The sequence below is a fragment of the Scatophagus argus genome, chromosome 7, assembly GCF_020382885.2.
Source record: "Scatophagus argus isolate fScaArg1 chromosome 7, fScaArg1.pri, whole genome shotgun sequence".
Classification (NCBI taxonomy): domain Eukaryota; kingdom Metazoa; phylum Chordata; class Actinopteri; family Scatophagidae; genus Scatophagus; species Scatophagus argus.
Window position 1 is genome coordinate 24251041 of NC_058499.1, and position 23446 is coordinate 24274486.

A 23446-nucleotide genomic window follows, 5' to 3' on the forward strand; every position below is an offset into this window, starting at 1 on the left:
CTTTTATTAGCTTGGGCTTTAATCTATAAACATAACTTCTCAACTAGTGATTTCTAAACTTGGAACCTTTGCAATATTTTACTCAAGAACACATTATTGTTTATTGAAAATTAGCTCCAAGGTAATGTAATATTCTATCACAACAACTGAAAAAAAGAACTACATTGTCGGTATCGTGTGTGCAGTATTATATTGGAAAGATGTGAATTAGAGTAACACTGCAGTAAAGCTTTTTCATCTAAATAAGTTTTATTCGGCGAAATTCTTTACAGAAGTTCAAAAATTAGATTAATGTCGTTTTTCTCCCTATTCAACCGGAAATCGTTTCTCAATTGTTCCGTATATTACACATGGGCTTGAGCTGGAGAGACATTCAAAGTTTCTACTGTTGTGCAAAATGTTTGCCTTTTCCTTCTACGTGATAACGACAATGACTTCTTATTATAATTTACATAGTATTTCGATCGATTTAAACTCGACCCTGCTGCAGAAAAGCAGGTCGGAACTTAAGTCATATGTTAAAAATCGAGACGGGATATTTTTGTAGTGACACAAAACGTCATTGAACTGGGGTAGTAATATCGAATCGACTAGCCGAGCTTGGTAAGTTCTAGTGACAGAGAATTTATTCAACATTATATGAAACAGTTATAAACAGAGAATCGAGTGCACTCGGTTGTGCATCCGAAAGTATTGCGTTTTCAACATGACATGGTGTTCTGATTATAATAGCGGTGATAACAGCTTGCTTAGATGCTAATGGTGCTCGCGCTAGCACACAAGTAATCTGCGTGTCCACAGTGTGAACGCTCGAGCATCTAAACCACAGCAACAGGAAGCTAATGAACGTCAGGGTTGGAACGATACACTGCGAGAGAATGTTTGCGGTATTATGGTTTATTGTTTCGTCAGCCGAGTGTGTCTGGCTTTAAAGGCTAACCTTTAGCGGTAAGTCCTGTTGTCATCGCCATAGCGGTGAATGAATCAACAGGGCCGATACAGACGAAACACGTTGGTCCATTAAGCAGCTCGATTGTCATTTCTTTGCAGACTTGTGTGGAGTATCTGTGGGTCTCCTGAGCTGCCGTCGAAGAAAAATCAGTTAAAATGCTATCATTTTGAACTACTTGTAATGAATAGATATTACCACAAGGGGGAACCAAACCTTTTCAGGTTGAGTTCAGTTATTCCCGTTGACGTAACGGATGAAATAATTGTTACTCTTACATCCTGCGGTGATCTGGTTGTTGTTATTTTTTCCATTTGTTGTCTTTTTGATTCTTACTGCAGTAATTGTGTCACCACTTTGGAGATAATACATCACACACGGTGCAGGCCTGAATTATCTCTATGGAGCTGGATTTATGTCTCTGTCTCAACAAAAACTGAATTTTTTTTAAAGCTTAATTAGAATGTAATGTTGTTTGGTGCAATGAAGCTCTATTTCCACATATTCACAAAAAGAAACATAATCCGCTAATTATGATTAATATTTGAAAACATTTCTGGGTGGTGATTTGGTTCCTCTCTTGTACTCACAGACTTTTGACTTAGTTTTATTTACTGAGTTTTGTTTTATTTTATATATTATTTTTGTGAGTGTGTGCGTGAGTGTGGTTGTCTGTCTTTGTGTGTCAGTCCTGTGATTGGCTGCCAACCAGTCCAGGTGTACCCCACCTCTCACCTGTAGTCAGCTGGGATAGGCTCCAGCCCCCCACGACCCTGACGGATAAGTGGTATAGAAGATGGATGAATTTACTTTCTTTGCTGTATATAGAAAATGAATAAATTAATTGAATGCATGATTTCTCAGCGTGGGTCCCCTGAGGAGAATTATCCACCATAGATGTCTTCATTTAATAGTCCATAGGTCCCCAGCAGAAATAAACAGTTTTCTCTCGAGTTAAAAACATTTTTTGGAGTAATACTCGGAGGCATGGTCTGTCTGTGTGTTTGTGAATAGGTCAGTTGTGATGGCAGGCGGAGGGGCAGCAGGTGTCGACCTCAGCAGGAAGTTTGTGTCGGAAGCTGAGCTTGATGAGAGGAGGAAGAAGAGACAGGAGGAATGGGAGAAAGTCAGAAAACCTGACGACCCTGAGGGTAAGGAACAGAAACATTTACACACAGATTTTAAACATACCAAACCTGTGCATAAATCCACATGTTTGTGTATATTCCTACCTAGAGGCCCCAGAGGAGGAGTATGACCCGCGTTCCCTTTACGAGCGACTGCAGGAGCAGAAAGATAAGAAACAAGAGGAGTATGAGGAGCAGTTCAAATTTCGTGAGTCTCCCTGTCTCTTTCTTTTATCTGTCATTTGGACTGTTACCTCTGTTTGTCTTTGGTGTTTGAAATAACAGTATCAAGACAAAGAGTTGTATGTATGTACTTACAATGTGTTGCTGGCATCAAACTCAGAAATAAGCACATGTTTATGAAAGTCAATGAAGTTGATGAAGTAAAACCTTAAATATATTGTCTTTCTGCTGTGTTCATTTGAGTATAATGTCAAAAAAGACTACTACATTATCACCTTCTGTTTTATTTATGTTTTTTGCAGCATCCCACCTTTTCTTGTTTCAGGGTTGTGTAATTTTTTCCTCTCAATTAAAGAGGCACACCACCAGGTTATTACATCAAGATCATTTTACTTGTCAGGGTTGATAGCACGCAGACACAACTTTAATATGTCTTCTGAGACTTGTGACACGAAACAATGGAAATTGAAAGATGAAGCCATTTTCCAGGCAGTGAGAGTCTTATGAAAGAGCCCGGTTGTACTGTATTAAAACTTGGTTAAGCTATTTTTACTTAACTCGAGTATTTGTTTCAAGGAGTACTCCTGCTCCACCGAATCTCCGAAGCAAATATGTTTTTTGCTCCACAATATTAGTTTGACGGCTGTACTGTTACTATTAAAATTTTACATTAAATAAATTGAAAATCATATGATTAGCTTATAAAAGAGCTCTTTGTCCCCTTATCATGTTTTGGATGTTCATGGAGGAGCTCATTAACAAGCGAATTAAGCACGTGGATGCAGCTCCAGAGAATGGTTTCAGACTACTGCACTGAGTAATATTACTGTTATTGCCCAGTCCCTTTGGAACTGATTTGGTTTTCTATTTGTGTCTATTTGCATTTGTGTGTAACATCGCTACATTTATTTATTAACTACTGTGCTGTATTTTCTGAAGTATTAGTTCATAATTGAAGTGTTTTGATATGTTTATCTTCATATGAAACACTTTTATTCTGCAAAGTGTCTGCTCTAGCAGGACCTGCAACAACAGGAGAATATTTTGCAGCCGTCAGTTCACACTGGTCTTCCAAAGGCCACACTTAATTATGTCGAAACAGCTATGTCTCTGATGATTAGGTTGTCGGGCTGGACGTGAATAATATAGCGGATATTAGTTTTTTTAATAGGTATTTGGTTTTCAGTTTTCAATTGCACTGTTAAAATGTGGAAATATATACCATGTCAGCTTGGGTGCCTGACGTCCCACTCACTCACAGCAGTGAACGTCACGCTTCAGTTCTCCTTGGCCGTTGAAGGGAAGATAAAATGCCAAAGAGCCCAACTGTGTGGGAACACTTTAATTTGAGCTTTTCCGCCGTTTTACCCTCTTCCCGCCATATTCAAATATTCATTGTTTACTACCACAAAGCACCAGAGCCCAGCAGTGGTATTCATGACAGCCTTAGTAGGTTGGATGTTATTTTTGCTGAGATGTTCCTTGTAACTTGTTAAGCTCTACTATTTTAATGACTTTGGCACAGCATAACACCAAAAATATATAAACACAAGTAGTAACCAATGCTGTCCAAAAGTTACTTCTTTTTTCTTTGCAAATGGCAGATTTACAGCTATGCAAAGCCATATCCTGTAATTCCTGTATGTATATATTTTACAGATTTTGATGAAAGAATTCACACATTTTAACATGTTTGAAATATCTGACATTGTTCGAAATCCACGGTAAATATCATGAAACTGTTAAGAGCACACATACCTTGTTATTCTCCATCAAGTGTTTCTTTTTACATGAAAGTCATATTAGTGTGGATCTAAAATAAACTTAGGATTTACTTTCTCGGAAATGCCATCACTCATGTGTTGTTTCCATGGTGACAGGGAATATGGTGAGAGGATTGGACGAGGATGAGAGCAGCTTCCTGGATGAGGTTTCCCGGCAACAGTGTCTGGTGGAGAAGCAGCGCAGGGATGAGGAGAAGAAGGAACTGTTGGAATACAGAATATCCTTTTATTGTTGTTTGTTTATATGGGAAACAAATCAATTACCCAGAATCACTCTGTGATTATATGCCTAAATAATCTCTTATCCTCCAAAATATAGAGTGAGAACAGATTCTGCAGCTTTAAAATAAGCACTGATATATAGTTGAAGTCACAGCAGTTGTATTATGAAAAGCTATTGCTGTATAATTTTAATATCGTTAAGCTCATCCCAACTTCAAATACAGTGTCCAGTCTTTAAGGTGAGGTTGGTGAAGACTGGAGAAACCAGCAAGAGTAAGATTTTAAAAGTATGCAACCAAAAAAGTCCTCCCCCCCTCCCTCAACACTCCTCTGAACAGCCTTCATGGCTTTTCTTCTTGAGCCGTTTTAGCTTTTACACTGTAAAATGACAAATAGTGGCAGCCATGAAGTTACCATAGCTGAGCAGAAAAACAATAGTATAAATGATGATCAATGACTTGTGAAGTTAGCATATAACCTGTTAAACTTTATAACCTACATACAACACAACCAAAACCATTAACTGGTGGATTTTCTCACACCCACATAATTGAGTGAGTATATTGTAAGCACAGCCAATAAATAGTTAGATAGTTAGATAGAAATTTTATTGGTGCTGATAGAAATTCAGTATCCAGTAACATTAATACAAAGACAAAAAACAAAAATCAGCATGCTATAAAGTATTTAAAGTATGAAGCACTAAAATATACAGTATAAAGTAAAGTAAAAAAAAAAAAATTTAGACTGCACCAAAAAGCCTATCATAATGTAAAACTTCATTCAACGTACCATTGGGAAAAGGGCACATGATAACAACTAGGTGGTACACAAGTTGGTCAATAAAACCAGATATGTCTTGGGTAGTGATGTATCCATCCTGTCAGTGACTGCTTTGATTGATTATAACAGTACTTCTGTACTGTTCTCTAAACTACTTGTCAAGCTGCATCAGTCTCATCCACACTTTCACCACATTTTTCTGTTGCTATTTTTTGTGTTTTGTGTAGTGTTGCAAGGTAGTTAATTAATGTATAAAACATACATGAGGAATTCAGATAAGCCTCCCTTAGATTTACGTGTGTTGTTTTTTTTTTCATATTTTATGACCAAGATACGCCCTCAGCTGGACCGGATAATTACAACGTCACATGTTGCGCACAGATTTATATTAGGCCTTTTCGGATCTGAGGAATCTTTTCATTACTCTGAGAACTATCCTATTTACTGTAACGGCACGTGATGAACTACGAAAGATCAGAGTTCTTAGAACTCAGTTTTGAGGAACCTTTGTAGCTTGTACTTCAGGTTAGGTGCTCTCCCAACACAGCCCTGAGCAATGGAAACGTACATTGATTGGTCAAACATATGAGTCACTATAGCGTTGCAGCATTGTCAACCGCCATTTTAAAAAAAAAACCTGTGTGAAACGTTAGCCACAGCTTGTAACGTTTGCCGTACAAAACAGAGACATTTCTGTCACTTGTTGTATATTGCATAGAAAATATGTTGCTATAGCAACCTCCAGCTGGCTTATGTCACTTCACTGTTCCTAAAGGCGATGCAAATGTAAACAGAAAAAAAGTTCTGAGGGGAACTCCCTTGTGAGCAGCTTGTCTTTGGGAGTCTGTAGAACTTTCTGGTCTGAAAAGAGCCAGTGTGAAAGAAGCTGCCGTGAAACTGAAGTGAAATGCACGTCATTTTACATCCCCTGTGGAATGGCTTGTTTCATTATCAGAATTTGATCTATTTGGTCTGATAGCATTTGGAAAGCCTAGAAGAGCTGCAACCATTTTGTCCTCAATCAGGTTAGGAGAGGCCTTCACCAGAAGTTAGCTGGGTGCTCTATGAACCACAACAACCAGAGTATGCATTCATCTGGGTCATATCTTTATGCCAGGAAGTGGCTTCTTTGGCTTCATGCGCTACCGAGCAGCATTCACAGAAATGAACGGAGCCAGGCCTCCTAGTTCTAATTATACATCCATAAGCTCTACTGGCTAGCTATGTCTTTATATGATGACAGTCCTGTTCTTTATCCCACCCACTAAGCTCTGTCTGGACCAGTGTTTCTCAAACTGGAGAAAACAGCTATGGGTGGGAACAGTCACTGAATAAATTTTAGTGGTGGGCAGCGAATCAGAGTTCTGGAATGAGCCTATTCTGATTGCCAAATCATATTGCTTTATTACACATCTTCAAGCTAATAAAAGAAGTGTAAGAATACTTTGAAGAGGCTCAGATTTCATAAAAACCGATGTGTTTGTGCGTTAATACAGTTGCTAGTTGAAGTCAAAAGTGCGTAGTGTGTTTAATAGTATAATTAATGTGATAATCAGTTGGAAAGAATTCGTGTGCTTAATTTCTGAAGAGAACTTCTGTAGCCCATATGCCCTGAGAGTTAGTCCTCATTTGAATACATGCCCAGTACCTCTTGGTTTTTGCTCTTTGGTCTTTTCATCTGTTCCTCTCATCACTCTCTCATTGTCTTCATAGACAGACAGGTTTGTCTGCAGATGAAGAAGAGAATGGGTTGTCGTGGAAACTGTATCATAGGCTGGTAACTACGGTGATGATTTAAAGCAGTTGCTGTGAACACACATACACGCAGGTGCAGCCCTTGGTTAATGCAGGAAAAATTCAGAACTGCTTGTCTGTACCTCATACCTAATCCCTCACTTTGTCTCTGCTGATTCCTGTCCATTTGTCTCTTTTCTCTCATACCTTGCGTGCTTTGACTTTCTGTCTGTCTGTCTGTCTTTGACTTTCTGTGCATTTTGACCTGATTTCATGTCTCCTGAGCTCTGTCCACCTCCTGGTCTTCTTTTAGAATCTATATCTGTGTCAGCTCTCTCTGCCTGAGTGCTTTTCTTAGCATTTCATAACCGTGTCACTTTCTCCAGCACATAGATCGAAAGATGTAATGGCTCCTTGTTGCCTTGGGTCGCGCCTCTCTTCTTGCCCCTGAGCCCCACTCTTTGCTCCCTCTCAAAGACTCCATTATGGTTTATACAACTTAACTCTGTACTTTCACAGTGCTCTAGTGAAACAAGCATCCACCGAAAGCCGCAAAGAGCCTGAAAAGAAGGTAGCGCCTAAACATACAGGGACAGAGCAAAGGACGAGCCTCCTGTCTCAGGCCCATTTATTGGTTGGAGCTGTCAAGAGACGCAGGTACGGAGTTATTCATCCTGCAGTAACTGACTTGTTTTGACTTAGGTAGCAGAGCACCCTGCTCATAACGCAACAGCCATAACATTATGAAGACCCACCTAATATTGAGTAGGTCCCCCTTTTGCGACCAAGACAGCCTTGACCCTTCGAGGCATGAACTCCACTAGACCTCTGAAGGTATGCTGTGGTATCTGGCATCAAGCTGTCGGTAGGAGATCCTTCAAGTCCTGAAAGTTGTGAGGTGGGGCCTCCATGGATCGGGCTTGTTCTTTCCAGGACATCCCACAGATACTCAATTGGTCTGAGATCTGGAGAATTTGAAGGCCAAGTCAACGCCTCAAACTCATGTTTCCATTGTGTTCCTCAAACAATTCTTGAACCGTATTTTCTGTGTGGCATGGCGCATTACCCTGCTGAAAGAATACACTGCCATCAGGGAATATCGTTTCCATGAAGGGGTGTACTTGGTCAGCATCAATGTTTAGGTAGGTGGCACGCGGCAAAGTAACATCCACAGCAGCATTTCCCAGCAGAACATTAAGCAAAGCATCACATTGTCTCCACTGGCTTGTCTTCTTCCCATAGTGCATCCTTGTGCCATGTCTTCTTCTCGTAAGCAATGGCCACGTACTAGGAAATCCACACAATGGAAAAGAAAACATGATTGATCAGACCAGGCCACCTTCTTTTATTGCTACATCATCTGGTTCTGATGCTCATGTGCCCATTGAAGGTGCATTTTAGCCCCATAGGCAACAAAGCATAGCAATGCACTGTGTATTTTGACACATTTCTGTCAGAACCAGCATTAACTTTTTCAGCAATTTGAGCTACAGTGACTCCTCTATTGGAACGGACAACTCGGACCTTTCACACCTCACGCCTATGTCGCTGGTTCACTGGTTTTCCTTCCTTGGCCCACCTTTGGTAGATCCTGACCACTGCAGACCAAGAACTTCCCACAAGAGCTGCAGTTTTGCAGATGGCCTGACCTAGTTGTCGAGCCATCACAATTTGTCCCTTGACAAAGTTGCCCAAGTCCTTTTGCTTGCCCATTTTTCTGCTTGCTATCAGCTTCATTGACAAAAAAAATCACTTGCTGCCTAATTTATTCCGCCCACTGCCAGGTGCCATTTTATTGAGATAATCAATGCTGTTCACTTCACCTGTCAGTTTTCATAATGTTATGACTGATTGGTGTATTATTACCTTATAAAGTTGACATGGTGAATTTTTTAGCAAGTACACACCCCACAGACAATAAGCTGCATTAGCATTATTCTCTGTGGGTTTGTCACTGTGAATGATGTCGTTCACTTTGCAACATGTTATTTCACCCATTGTTGACAGGAAAATCTTTGGTAGAACAGCTTTAAATCTTCTAAATCTCTTTGCTCTCCCACCCAGTTCGTCCCAGTCATCAGACAGCAGTAAGAAACAGAAGACAGAAATCAAAACAACAGCAACAACAGGAAATGGAGAGAGACACACAGGTGGGGCACAGCTTGAGGCCTGAAACGGGGCAATGTCTCTTTGAAGTGGGCTGAAATTGAGTTGTGCTCCTCTTTGACAATCACTTGATGATTGAATTATCCGACCAGAAAGAATCTATATCAATCGCACCATGTTAACTCATTATTGAACACCTAAGGAAAGAAGAAAAAAAAAAGCATCTCTAATTAACAGCTGATTTTACAAGTTACTTACAAAGTAGTTAATTCCATTCATCTTGTATCTTAGGAATGCCCACCAGATGGTTTTTGGAAACCTGTTATATAATCACTTTGTGTTATTTACATTTTACAGCAAGTTCTCTGACTGCAGCATGGAAAAATGCAGCTATATTTGAATTTCTCCATCCTGGGTTACATATTGCATAATGTCCTGCCCTCTTTTTCTTTAAAACAGCCTGATACAGGAGGGTCTGCCTTTACATGCTCTGAATCTGACAGTGAATTGTGCCGTTCAGAACAGGAGGATGGAGCAGGAGGTGGAGCAGGGGGAGCTGAAGATCAACAAATGGTCCCCGGGCTGACGACAAAGACACCCTCAGCTCCTCTGAGCTCCGGTCAAGGCGTGGTACACCTGCCATCAGCAGCTGTGTGCGTTGGTGTTTTACCTGGACTCTGGGTTTATTCCGGCAGCAGCGACTCCGACAGCAGCTCAGACAGCGAAGGTAGCGTGGACGCAATCATGTTGCCGTATCCCCGGCACAGCAGAGCCTACAGATAGACACGCACGCACACACACACTTTTACATAGACACTCACAACTTGAAGTATGTTTGCATGCATTCTGAATGGTTCGCAAAAAGTCCGAAAAGGTAACGCACAGGATACACACACACACAGACAAATTAAAGGTCAGAAATACTCACACTGATATAGAGGTACCCACACAGACAGTGTACAGAAGTGTAGATGAAGGCCACACAAGGTGATAAAAGGTTATAAACTGGCAACACACACACACACACCTAGCAAAATGTTCAGTATTCCTGATGTTTTCACAGCTGTGAGTTGAACTGTTGCTCTTTGTCATCAGAAAAAGTTCAGCCCAGTAATATAATTCTAATAATCTGTACCACCAATTTAATCTCTATTCTGAAATCAATCTGTGTATCTATTTCTTCTTTCTTTTATTGTGGCACTCAAACATGACACTTCCACCCTTCCTTCCCTCAATCACATCTCACGCAGTTTAAGCCGAGCAACCAATCCCGCACTGCCTACCCTGACGACCTCCTGCCCCCCCCATACACACCCCCCTCCCAACCCAAGTCACAGCGACTGCAAGCTGTGCTGTTGGCTGAGGGAACAGTGATTGACAGCTGTGGAGCAAGGAAGAGACTGCTTTAGACTGTGTCACATGACTCACATCTTTTAGCTATCAGCAGCAGAGGAGAGCAAGCCGGGGAAGGACACTTCTGTCTCTCTCTTTGGCTTAAATGCAGAGTTTGAATAGTTTAAAAATTAAGGTTTTTATTTGGTGATGTAATATTGTTTTCTCAGTTGTTTGTCTCATGTCACATCATGCTGGAGAGATGCTGGACTGTTTGCTTGTGTCTCAGGTGGATCTTTGGTTGGTCAGCATCTGAAATAAAGAGCTTTCCCTTGTACAGAGTGGTTACTGTGTCTTTACTGTAGCGCATGTGTGTGTGTGTGCATGTGTGTGTGTGTCGGAGGGACACAGAGTGTATACACTGCTCAAAAAAATAAAGGGAACACTAAAATAACACATCCTAGATCTGAATGAAATATTCTTATTAAATACTTTGTTCTTTACATAGTTGAATGTGCTGACAACAAAATCACACAAGAATTACCAATAGAAATTAAATTTATTAACCCATGGAGGTCTGGATTTGGAGTCACACCACAGGCTGATCCAACCTTGATGTATTGTCCTTAAAACAAGTCAAAATGAGGCTCAGTGGTGTGTGTGGCCTCCACGTGCCTGTATGACCTCCCTACAACACCTGGGCATGCTCCTGATGAGGTGGCGGATGGTCTCCTGAGGGATCTCCCAGACCTGGACTAAAGCATCCACCAACTCCTGGACAGTCTGTGGTGCAACGTGGCGTTGGTGGATGGAGCGAGACATGATGTCCCAGATGTGCTCAATTGGATTCAGGTCTGGGAACAGGCGGGCGAGTCCATAGCATCAATGCTTTCGTCTTGCAGGAACTGCTGACACACTCCAGCCACATGAGGTCTAGCATTGTCTTGCATTAGGAGGAACCCAGGGCCAACCGCACCAGCATATGGTCTCACAAGGGGTCTGAGGATCTCATCTCAGTACCTAATGGCAGTCAGGCTACCTCTGGTGAGCACATGGAGGGCTGTGCGGCCCCCCAAAGAAATGCCACCTCACACCATTACTGACCCACTGCTAAACCGGTCATGCTGGAGGATGTTGCAGGCAGCAGAACTTTCTCCACGGCGTCTCCAGACTCTGTCACGTCTGTCACATGTGCTCAGTGTGAACCTGCTTTCACCTGTGAAGAGCACAGGGCGCCAGTGGCAAATTTGCCAATCTTGGTGTTCTCTGGCAAATGCCAAACGTCCTGCACGGTGTTGGGCTGTAAGCTCAACCCCCACCTGTGGACGTCGGGTCCTCATACCACCCTCATGGAGTCTGTTTCTGACCGTTTGAGCAGACACATGCACATTTGTGGCCTGCTGGAGGTCATTTTGCAGAGCTCTGGCAGTGCTCCTCCTGGTCCTCCTTGCACAAAGGCGGAGGAAGCGGTCCTGCTGCTGGGTTGTTGCCCTCCTATGGCCTCCTCCACCTCTCCTGATGTACTGGCCTGTCTCCTGGTAGCACCTCCATGCTCTGGACACTACACTGACAGACACAGCAAACCTTCTTGCCACAGCTCGTATTGATGTGCCACCCTGGATGGGCTGCACTACCTGAGCCACTTGTGTGGGTTGTAGACTCCGTCTCATGCTACCATTAGAGTGAAAGCACCGGCAGCATTCAAAAGTGACCAAAACATCAGCCAGAAAGAATAAGAACTGAGAAGTGGTCTGTGGTCACCACCTGCAGAACCACTCCTTTATTGGGGATGTCTTGCTAATTGCCTATAATTTCCACCTGTTGTCTATTCCATTTGTACAACAGCATGTGAAACTGATTGTCAATCAGTGTTGCTTCCTAAGTGGACAGCTTGATTTCACAGAAGTGTGATTGACTTACATTGAGTTACATTGTGTTGTTTAAGTGTTCCCTTTATTGAGCATTATTTATTTTTGAGCAGTGTAGTTATGTTGGTGGTTATCTTGTGTGTCCTTGTAGTCAGTGTGCATATGTTTGTGTTGTGCTTCTCTTATATCAACAGAAACAGAGGACATGATATATCCTGCGGTTTATTAACCTGAGTGTGACATAGACACAACTTTATAAAATCAATAGCAAGACATTTAGTACAAAGATGCACAGCAATACACATAGTAGTTTAACTACACAGTTCAGCACTGCATAAAAAGTACAGTAAAAACATGTCTGAAACACTGGCTTGTCAGAACATAATAAGCGCCATATAAATATACATTCAATATATATGCATATCAGAAACTCCTCTTCTGTTTCCACTCCTTAAACTGTGTCACTCACAGACTTGTCTGACACTTTCTATGCCATGTAACTCTTCCTTCAGTTTCTAGAGGATCTCATTAAAATATTTACAAAATCTGATACATATATATTTTGAGTAGGAAAACCAAATCATGCATTTGGGATCATCAGCAACACTGAGCTGCTGTTGGCAACATGCAGAATGAACCAAAGTCATTAAAAATCAAAGGAAGGCAAAATCTAACAAAATGGCACCATATTGAACAGCCTAAATAGTTCACATAGTTTCCAAAATCTGTCCTGTTAGTGCTACAGCTGCCACTATGGCTGTTCAATCAAATAAGCATAGTGCAGCATTAAAACCTGCCTCTCAGACGGGCTGGTGATCAACATTAAAACCTCCCCCTGACAATGAAGTGACAGTGCTCTGTTCAGGCTCAGGCTGTGAGTCTGTCACACGTGAGCGCAAAAGCAAACAGCCTTCATCTGATCGCTACCTGATCCATATGACAACGGGAAGGGGTTCAGCCACTGATATATTTTAGCTTAAGAAGGACTTTACACCAAGGAGTATCACAGGGCATCTTTCACGAGACTCACATATGCAGAAATCAAATAAACAACCCCCCCCCCCCCAAAAAAAACAACAACAAAAAAAAACAACATCCTGATACATCATATTTTTCTCATATTTTTTCTCATATGTTTCATCAATTAAAAAAAAAAAGGCCAGCGTTTTTTTTTCTGCATATTCATATATATCCATATCGTTTGGATTCTCCTGCCATCACTGTTGACATGCAAGGTCCTTTATACATTATCATCACAGTTCTGTGTATTGGAAAAGCTTTAAGAAACAGAGAATATCACTTCTGATGAACTCACACTGTATATTGACAACATTCTTTCACCAGTAAAATAATGTCAGGAATGTCTTCAGTGTTTGATATATATATATGTATATATATATATTTTTTGTCCACAACTTATTTTTGTTCACAGCTGATATACACACCTTCATTCTGTACTGTTTGCTGTTAAGAACAGAGGTTTTGCTGAGCTATTGTACACTATGGGGTCTCTTGTCTTTGGGGCATCTCACTCCGGTGCAGGATTGATGGGCGGTAGATTCCGCTGTTTAAAGTACTGCGTTACCTGCTGAGGCAGCTCGGCCAGGACAGACTTAGCAAGGGTCTCCTTGGGCGCCTGACAGAGAACAACAACATGAGAGTACATTCACATGGACCAAAACAGAGAACTGTGTGATGTCTACAGTACTTGTACATGTTCCCACTCTACAATTGTTAACCCAGTGAAAGAAATGGAAAATGATTGTTCCCACCAACTTGATCAGATTTTGTGACAGTCTTTGACAGTTAGGGAGCATCAATAACTTTCAGACATGTACAGCTGAAATTATGAAAAGTATACCAGCAGAGTCTGAGGTTAACCTAGCTTCCATTAAAAAAATATATCTCAGTTGACAGAAACTGATCTGGTTTGGATATCAGGAGTAACCACTATATCAAAGAAAACTGAAAAGGTCAGTAAGGTCTACTTTCTTCTTCCCTGTCAACAGTCTTTTTTGACTGTTCATTCCCTATCTTCTAATTTATTTTTACACATAATATAAATATTTTAATAAAAATCCCTTCAGAACTTTAATCATGCACTCAGTGGGAAGTGGGAAGTTTGAAAATTGTACTTCTCACTTTATACATAACTGTCTTTCTGGGATGACCACTCATAGTATCCTCCACTTAAAAATCACAAAGATTCTGGTCTTTGCATCAAATCAGACCTTAAACCTTATTTCTCTCATAGTTTTTGTGTTTTCTAACCCAAACTCAGTTTCCAGAATCTGGGCGGCCATTTTTGATTCCAAGTTGAATACTGAGAAAAACTTCAGTCAGTCATTCAGTTCTGTTATTTTCAAGTAAGAAACTGAGTCCCTGGTGTTCTTTCCAACAGTCTTAACAAACCATTGTCTTGTTTCCCCACATCTTGACAACTGTGATGCATTATATTGCTGTGTAAGCGAGTACAGTGTAGCACAGTTAGACATTTAGTTCAATTAGTTCAAAATGTAGTTGCACGGTTGATGAAGAAGACTGCACAGCATTCCTGTATCAACCCGGTGCTGGCTTTGTTATACTGGCTTCCAGTCAAATTTAGGATAAAATAATTTGTGAAATGTGTGAAAGTTAGCCTGCCAACACGTTTTATCATTTCTGGTCACTCTCATTATTATGTTTCCTCTGTCTCAGCTTCATTTCTCCCTCTTCCTCTCTTTTATGTCTGTTGCTGTCTCTCACCCTCCCACCGACAAACTGGAGTGAAGCCAGCAAACACTGTCTGCTCCTCCCATTACAGAGGAAGTCAGCTCGCCCACCACCAGCCCACACACACATATTAGTCCATTTGTTCACCTACAGCACACAGTCACATTAACACTTTTTACATGTACTTTATGTGTACTAGTCAACGCAGCACATCAGACACGCAGTCACAGTATCTGCCTAGCCTGAGATAACCAGGCAGCTCTCCTCGCCTAGCAGACTCTGTATTGTGTAGTGTGTGAGTAGCAACAGGCTGCCATTTGGTAAACATTCGCACCCAGACAGCATGACATCATGTCATTAGGTAAAGCCTCTACCGCAGAACTAAGATGGAGTCAAAGTGACACTGCAAATCACATCAGCAAGTCCGGACATTAGCTTAAGTGGCATCTCAGCAATTGAGTGAAAATGTCATACTTCACAGAGATTTGTTTATTTTTTCCGCCTGTTAATTTAGGCGGAAAGGATAGGTTAGGAGAAGGATAGGTTCAGACTGAACTTTATTTGTCTGTTTATGTTTAATACTGTATAGTGTGTGTATATTTTTGCTAATTTGGTCGTGTCTACAAAGCACATTTTTTAAAATGGGTTTGTTACAATAAAACCCAGAAAATCATTCAGTACTTTAAATTGTTTATTTTTTTATTTTCTGGGGTGCAGGTGGGTACCTTGTAACCTCCCCCCACCCCTCACCCCAGTCTGAGAGCAGTACTCACATTACGGAAATCCCTGAAAGGAACGAACTGCACAATGTCTCGAACAGCCTCCTCTCCCGTGTTGGACCTCAAAACGCTTGCGTCGCCATCTAAAAACTCCATGGCAGCAAAGTCTGCATTGCCCACACCAATGATGATGATGGACATGGGTAGCTTAGATGCCTGTACAATGGCATGACGCGTCTCGTCCATATCGCTGATGACACCGTCTGTTATAATGAGGAGAGTGAAGTACTGCTGCAGAGGGGAAGAGGGATGGCGGTAGGGAAGATATGGCGAGAAAAAGGCAGAGAGAGAGAGAAGATACACAGGGAAATGAGAAACCACATTTCTATGCGATGTCACAGCTAAATCCCAAATCTTTTCCAAAGTTACTTGAAGACAAATCTATGCCAAGACAAAAGAAACAGGAAGAATCGGAAGTCGATGTTGTTAATAATGGTAAGCAGAGAGTGTTGTGGAAATACAGAAGGAGAGCTTGGACAAAGAGAAAAATTTCATTTTAAAAAAGACATTTCAGAGTCAGTTAGGAGTGACAAGGAAGAAGGGACAGGAGCTGGACAACAGCAGACAAGGGGAAGAAAAATAGAAACCAGAATGAAAGCTTTTCTGCATTACAGCAAGAGGGGCCCCATTCATATGACAGAGCACACAGATGGTGTGAAGCCCAGAAGAAAAAATATGAATCATTTGATGAAAAAACAGAAGCGTGAACAATTTGCCGTGGATCAGGGGGAAAGAGATTGCTCTTTGGGACACAATGTGATAAAATACACTTACATAAATGCTAGCATAAGAGACAGAATGTGGAATACCAAATAAGGAGGAGGTTGGGGTGGTATATGGAGCTGATGGCGGTAGAGTAAACAGTAATAGTGTCAGGTGCTGTACACCTGCAAGAATATGACTGGACATTACTAGTCACACAGGTGTGAAGGAATGAGTTACTGTAAAGCATATTACCAACAGTTGATTACATTCAGGCAATGCAAGCACGACTTCTTGCTTGTCATCTTGCTGCCCTACAGACATCAGCAACATGACCTTCTGTCCATGTTATACTTGGCAGAAAAGACCTCTGCTGTTTGAGGGAGCTCTAAAAAATCCATACATTACTGAACTTGCCTCATAGTTGTGGTCTGACACAAGGCAGACCATATACAGTCACACACACACACAAATGGTTATCCTGTGTTAAGAACTGACAACATGAAGACACACGCTGACTTCACTTGGAACAAAATCACACTTCCATGTTGCACAGACACGCACACACACACACACAGGGAGGGCTCTGAAGCCTGTCTCTTTAATGTGCTAACAGCAGCGCTCATTAGAGAATCATTATCACACAGACAGACAGGGACACTCACACACTGGGGCACACACAAACTGAACTGGCCTGCAGCCCGTGTGGGTGTGTGTGTGTGTGTGTGTGTGTGTGTCAGAAGCGGGAGTGTGTTCGTACACAGTCCCACAGTCTGCAGTCGCAGGTTCTCTCATTATCTGAGGAACAAGAACACTGAGCACAGAGCAGCAGTAGATTTGTGCAGCTTACAACTTACCCACCCACTTACCCCAACACACACACACACACACACACACACACACACACACACCAGTCTAACCACTACCCCAGCATGTGGTCCACATACACTTCTTCTGTGCCTGCCGCATCTCATTGTCTGTTACTACTTCCTGTGTTCCACCCTGATTTGAACTCACTGTAATATAAAACAAGAAAGGGGTCTGCAATCATTCCCTTACAGAAACACAAAGATTCTGGCACACAGCACATAGACAAGTACAATCCTTTGTCTATTTTGCTCATGTATTTGTTCTTCATAGGTGACAGGGTACAATTAGGGACAAAAAGCACCGTGGGAGCATAATGATACCCAGTTACTGTGCTCTCTTCAGATTTAGGCAGTAGACATGCCACTGGGTATGCACAAAGGGGGACATCTACCATTTGTTCTTAGTTTGTACATCTGGAGCTCCTATGACTGTCACATGTCTGTACAGCTTTTTGTATGAATGATAAGTTCCAAGAACATCACTTTGAGCTTCACAGGAAACGTAATTCCTAACCTGAGTCTTGCTGCCCTGCAGACACCAGCAACATGACTTCTGTTTGTGTCCACACTTGTGTTGTTTAAGCTGCAAGGCAGTCCCACAGTTGATACATGAACTAGTGGACAGGGTCCAAGCTTCCTCTTGGTATATATGTATGTAAAGGATTGTTTCCTTTCGTTATGGAATGACTGCTTCATTTTTGCATGTATTGCTAGCGTTGAAGTTGAAAAATGATTTTTCTATTTCACCAGTATGTCTTACTGGGGCTGGTATCAAGAGGGAGCAGCGCTGACGCAGAGAGCTGAGCCCTGATGTACTGTGTGATGAACTATCTCACACTTACTGTGGCAAGGATCAACAAAAAAACTACAAATAGCTGAGGTAAATAACATGGCAAGAATATACTGACATGAAGACAAAACAATCATCCAACAAAGAGTGACTGGGAAGACAAGGACTAAATAGACAAGACAACGAGACACAGGTGAAACACATTAGGAGGGAGAAAGCAATCAGGATAAACAAAAGCAAAGCTACATGAAACAGAGACACACAGGGGAAGTGGCACTTTCAAAATAAAACAGGACATGACAAAAACCTGATAAGATAAGAACTTTACTGATCCTGCAGGAAATTGTTGTGCCAGGGTTGCAATAGAAAGAGGCAAACAAATGTATCAAGTAATCACACAAAATGTAAAATAACAGGGTAGTATAAAAAATAACTGAGTACTATAAAAAATAACAGTATATACATGACATAGATAATGGCAGATAAGGTGCAGAATGGAACGGATAGGGTGCAGATACAATCTTAAAGTGTTGATAGTAGTGCAGGATAAATTATAATATATATTATTGTCCTATGTGGGGAAAAGGGATGAGTTAAAGACTTTGATAGCCACAGGAGGAGGGACTTCCTGTGGCGTTCTGTGGAGCACCTCGGTGGTCTCAGTCTATGACTGAAGGTGCTGGGGTCATAACATAATACATGGAAACACATGACAAGACACACATGAAACAACACATGGACCAGAAATCAAAAGACAGAACACAAGGCGTGACAGTTGGAATCCAGTGCCTTTGACAGTTCTGACCACTGCTGTCTCACAGTGAACAGGTATGTGGCTCACAGATAAAGTACCCAAGTGACTTTATTCAGAAGATGTGTTAAAGCCACAGCAGTCATTACACATTTAGTTTTAATAGTCTCTTAGCAGCCCAGTCACATATTGCATATTTGAGATTTCTGTGAAGCCAAGGTAAAAAAAAAAAAATCCTTAATCTCATGCAAATGGGAAGAAAAAGAACAGAAAAAAGTGTGGTGAAAGCCAAACATTCATTGTTTTAGCCTAAAAGTTTTGAGTGGCTCCAAAAGCGAATCATCAGACCTCATGTTAAAATACCCAGGTTTACTGCAGAAATAAACATGTTCACAGCTTGGTACAAAAAACATTTTTGTTCTGTATGGCTTATGTACCCTGTTCAGGACAATTGTATGGGGGTGGGGGTGTCCTTGTTTATATAAAACTCAGCTGTTTAAATTATGCATAATTAAGGGAATGCATTGACTAACATCTAGCCATGAGCTGTCTGCTAGGCTTCACCTCAGCTGATTCACAGTCAGAATCTCTGGCGAGTGCTGCCATGCCCGCTGAAAGGAGACCACGGTTGCGCTGTGAGTGGAATCAAAAGCAAAGACAGTGTGCTGGGTAGCAGGTCAGGCTATGAAGCAATCTACAAGGACCTTCTTGGCCAAGTGTTTTGCTTGCAAATATACTGTACCAACAAGGCGAACAAAGTAAGTCTGTGGGTCAACACAAACGCATCAATCAGGGACTGCCAAATGCTGATTTCTGTTTATGGAGATGTGGCACAGCACATTAGTTCCAAATGGGGCTATGGAGCTAGCGACCCAGTCACTGTACCGTGCAGACCGACCAAAGGACCCCAGTAAGAGTGGGAATGGCAGGTTCTGCATCTACATCAACAATCATTGATGTATCAACTGTTATACAAGGAGAGCTATTGTCCCCCAGAGATACAACATCTAAAACTCATTTGTAGGCTTTTTCTATTGTTATTATCATTGGCTCTTTACATTTCTCCATTAGCTAATGGTAAGCTAGCAGTAGCAAAGCTGCATTCAACCATCAGCAAAAAGCAAGATATTCAGGATGCTTGCCCTGATGGTGCCTTCACTGTTGCATGCAATTTTAACCAGGCCAACTTATAATCTGTGCTCTATAAATTCCATTGGCATATGCAGAACTCTGCCAGTGACTCAAACACTGAATGAAGTTTACTCAAAGATCAAAGATAGAGTTTTCCACAGCCCATCCCTAGGAGAATCTGATCTTTCCTGTTTTATACAAACCTGAGGAACAAGCCACAAGTTTAAACCTGCAATAGAGACAATCAAAATATGAACGGCGATTGTCCGGTTGCCATGAAACCAACATTAATGAAGTGCTTTGAAAGACTCACACTTCATTCTTCTGTTAATGTCTGCAAATTATTTTCAGCATACATTTAGAACACAGTTACTGACAGCCTCTACAGTCAATAACCTTTGTTTTCTTTTCTGAGAGGAACACACTTATCCACATTTTGTCTTTATGTAGATTCTATATTTCTATACATACATACAATCTATAGCTACATACTTATTTTTACCTTATTTATTGTTATACAGAGTACAGAAGCTGCAAACTTAATCATATTTTAATTGGGCAATTACATCAAGACATCTCATTTTATTTAGTTTAAAGTTCCAATGAGTCCTACTTGAATACAGCTCAAGGAATACTGTATGACTTCCTTACAAGAAACCTCTGTGAGACTCAGCCTTAAGCTTGTTCTTAGTTTGGATTTTATGTGTTACTGGCTCAAACACATAGTATAGAGGTGTAGAGGTGTGAAGTGATTACAATTTGTGCTGAGGGGGGACAATAATGTAAGTACCAAATCTCACAAAAATCCATCCACTAGTTTTTGAGACATTTCACTAAAAAACAAAAATGACAACCTCATGGCAGTGCTACACAAAAAAACACTGATCACAAAAGTCAATAAAATCCATTCTCTGGGGAGCACATTTTATGGGAATGCATCCAGTTGTTGTCTAGATAACCAAAATTGAAGTGCAGTGACCGACACCCCTTGAGCCATGCGTGTGGAGAGGAGAAAAACTACAGTTAATGTGACACAAAGACAAATTGAGATGGAGGATGCTTCCCTAATCATACCATTGAGCCCAAAAACGTGTACTGGTCTTGTGTCTCAGCTGAAAAGAAGTGGAAGAAGAGAAGACAGAAGTTGTCACTCTGTCTGTCACCTTCCTCTCTTACACTCTGGACTCCATGCCAGAACTCTGAGCCAACAGATGCACACACTTGTTTGTTCTATCAGCCATCAAGCTGCTGAAGGATTTTGCCTTTGACTATTCTTCTACTACTGGTGTGTGAATAATAATATTTATTGGTATATTTGTGTTTTCTTGGTGGCGTCTTCCCCATAGAGTGATACTGAGGTTGAGATCAAAGTAGGTCTGGAAGAAGCAGGGGTGGAAGCAACAGATTACATTTATTCTTGTTACTGAAACAAAGTCATTTTTTGTGTACTCGTACTTGAGTATTTTTTAATATAATATTCATAATCATGTTTTCATTAGTGTATAATCACCTGAAACTAAGAATTGTTAAGTTTTTGTTACCTTAAAATCATTATCTATGGTTCCTCTTCCACAGTCCACCATGTTTTTACAATAGGACAGAATGGAAAAACCAAACACTGGATTTAGAGAGTCCCTTTCAAGTATTTTTATTTGTGTTTAGGCAATATCCTAAAACTGATTTGGCTACAGGCAGGCTAAATGGAAAATGGAAAGCAGACAATAAAGCTACTGAGGAATCAGATGCTGAAAGAAGATATCCGTGAATCAATCCTGGTCTTTAGATATGTGCACAATGCTCTGTAACCATGGCTTTTTTTTTGGCTGATGATATATAGACTAAACAAAACTAGGTGCAGTGTTTGTAATGTATCTAAAATTACAACTACATTTGTTCAGTCTTTTGTTTGCCATTTTTTATTGCTGTTTTTAGGGGAATTACTTATGTTGCTTACAACCTCTTTGGTAATATAAAAACAAACAAAGATTTTGTAAATGTGGATAATGCATAACCATTGAGTTGGATTTTCACAAATGAACATTTAATCTAGACATCAAGCAGTTCTTTTCAGTGTATGTATGCTTTGTAAAGTAGTGGAGTCTTGTTAGCCCTTGCAGGGTTTTGTAGGTATTTATACATGCTAGGCTAATAAAAACAAAGCACTTAAGGGGAGATGCCACTGAACCCACAGGCAAACTTCTTCATTTTTTTTAGTTCAGTCTCTCTTCTCAACACCAACTGACCAATATCCAAGCATTGCTTGAACGGTGAGAGATAGGAAATAATTTCTGTGCCAACATCTGGAACTTCAATATGTGTCAGAGCACTGGATCAGAAAACGCACAAAAAATTAGTGTGTTCAAACTAAGTATAATGTTTCCATCAATGCTGTTCAGAACTGGAGCTGATCAGAACTGGAGCTGACAAAAGCATGACCACTGCATCAAATTACTACTGCAGTCAGTAAGAATGAATGCCAATTGTACCCTTTCCTACTAAGTGTGAAAGTGTTCTAGGGTTCACATTCATGCTAGAGGCTCTGAGAGTCTGGCACAACAACAACAGCTGATGTTAAGCAGTTTCACCATGTTATGTTAGCATGCTAATGTTACGTAATTAGTACCAGGGGTTAAGTTGGGCCCAGGTTGTCCAGAGCTCAGGTACCAGAAAGAGACATTAGTCCTGACATAATCCCTTTAAAAGTAGCTGCAGCATAAAAGTACATCCACTAATGCGATTCCTGAGTGCTCGATACTGCGCTTTTTTTAACAGTTCAGTCTGCACCATCTGGTCAACAGCAATTTCAACCTTTTTATTACCCCCCAAAACATGAGGTTTGAAGGTGGCAAAAGACACAGGTCACAGAATAGCTACATAAAATGTATTTATAATAAATAAAAATATTAAAAACTGATATAAATATCAAAAAAGCAGCTGATCAAGAGGACCTGCATCAAAATGTGGAACATTAAAACCCACGACCTGCACACATGCTGGCGATGATTCTGTGGCCTTTCTCCAGTTATTCTTAATTTCCTTTGAGACACATATGGCTAACATCATAGAGGCTCTAAGTATGTCTGGTACATAAGCATGTTAACAATTATGGGCACGTGCATCAACAGGAAAATGACAAATTGTGATAAATCGCTCATTGTGTTGAAGGCATGAACTTGCATTGGTTATTACTAGGGTCAGCAGCTGTGTCTGGCGAGACACAGCTACTTTAGAAACAAAATATACTTCATATTTAGAAATATGTTTGTTTTATATACTGTATTATCCCCTGAGACTCATCTTTCTTTATACAGGTTATACTGAAGAATAATTAATACACAAAATAAAATAAATAGATAAGTAGTTGTCACCTACCGCTGCTTTCTCTTGTTGAAGTGCCTGGGCAGCAAAACGTGCTACATGGTTTATGATTGGAGCAAAGTTTGTTGGGCCATAGAAGCGAATGTGAGGGAGACAGGCAGAGTAAGCCTGGGCAATACCTTCCACACCTACAGAGAAAGACAGAGAGAGAGAGAAAAGATTAAAATTCCATGAGCTGGGGACCAACTCAAATAAGACATTTTCAACTATGGGGCCAGAAGCTCATGCAAACATGTTATTGTTTCT

The 23446-nt window shown here is 40.9% G+C and overlaps 2 protein-coding genes across 4 annotated transcripts in view; one reads left to right on the forward strand and one right to left on the reverse strand.

Annotated features, from left to right (window-relative positions):
- Positions 1 to 455: 455 nt before the first annotated feature.
- psme3ip1 (proteasome activator subunit 3 interacting protein 1) lies at positions 456 to 10557 on the forward strand. The gene is made up of 8 exons (XM_046393976.1): positions 456 to 603; positions 1964 to 2100; positions 2186 to 2284; positions 4140 to 4261; positions 7300 to 7439; positions 8847 to 8932; positions 9409 to 9615; positions 10139 to 10557. Exons 2-8 carry the CDS (start codon positions 1974 to 1976, stop codon positions 10141 to 10143), a joined length of 786 nt encoding a protein of 261 aa, XP_046249932.1. The 5' UTR covers positions 456 to 603; positions 1964 to 1973; the 3' UTR covers positions 10144 to 10557.
- A 1738-nt stretch (positions 10558 to 12295) lies between these two features.
- cpne2 (copine II) overlaps positions 12296 to 23446 on the reverse strand; it is a 48971-nt gene continuing 37820 nt past the window's right edge. For all 3 annotated transcript variants that reach the window (XM_046393975.1, XM_046393973.1, XM_046393974.1), the window contains 3 exons: positions 23195 to 23328; positions 15574 to 15810; positions 12296 to 13724 (listed from right to left, as the gene is read on the reverse strand). In XM_046393975.1, coding sequence (XP_046249931.1) covers positions 13617 to 13724; positions 15574 to 15810; positions 23195 to 23328 — 479 coding nt within the window. In that variant the 3' untranslated portion in view covers positions 12296 to 13616. The remainder of the gene's footprint in view (positions 13725 to 15573; positions 15811 to 23194; positions 23329 to 23446) is intronic.

Excerpts from the sequence above, each read along its gene's own strand:
- psme3ip1 (XM_046393976.1), top strand. The coding sequence starts at position 1,974 with ATGGCAGGCGGAGGGGCAGCAGGTGTCGACCTCAGCAGGAAGTTTGTG. Across the intron at positions 2,285-4,139 it reads TGAGGAGCAGTTCAAATTTC|GGAATATGGTGAGAGGATTG; the intron begins GTGAGTCTCCCT and ends CCATGGTGACAG. Across the intron at positions 4,262-7,299 it reads AGGAACTGTTGGAATACAGA|AGTGCTCTAGTGAAACAAGC; the intron begins ATATCCTTTTAT and ends CTGTACTTTCAC.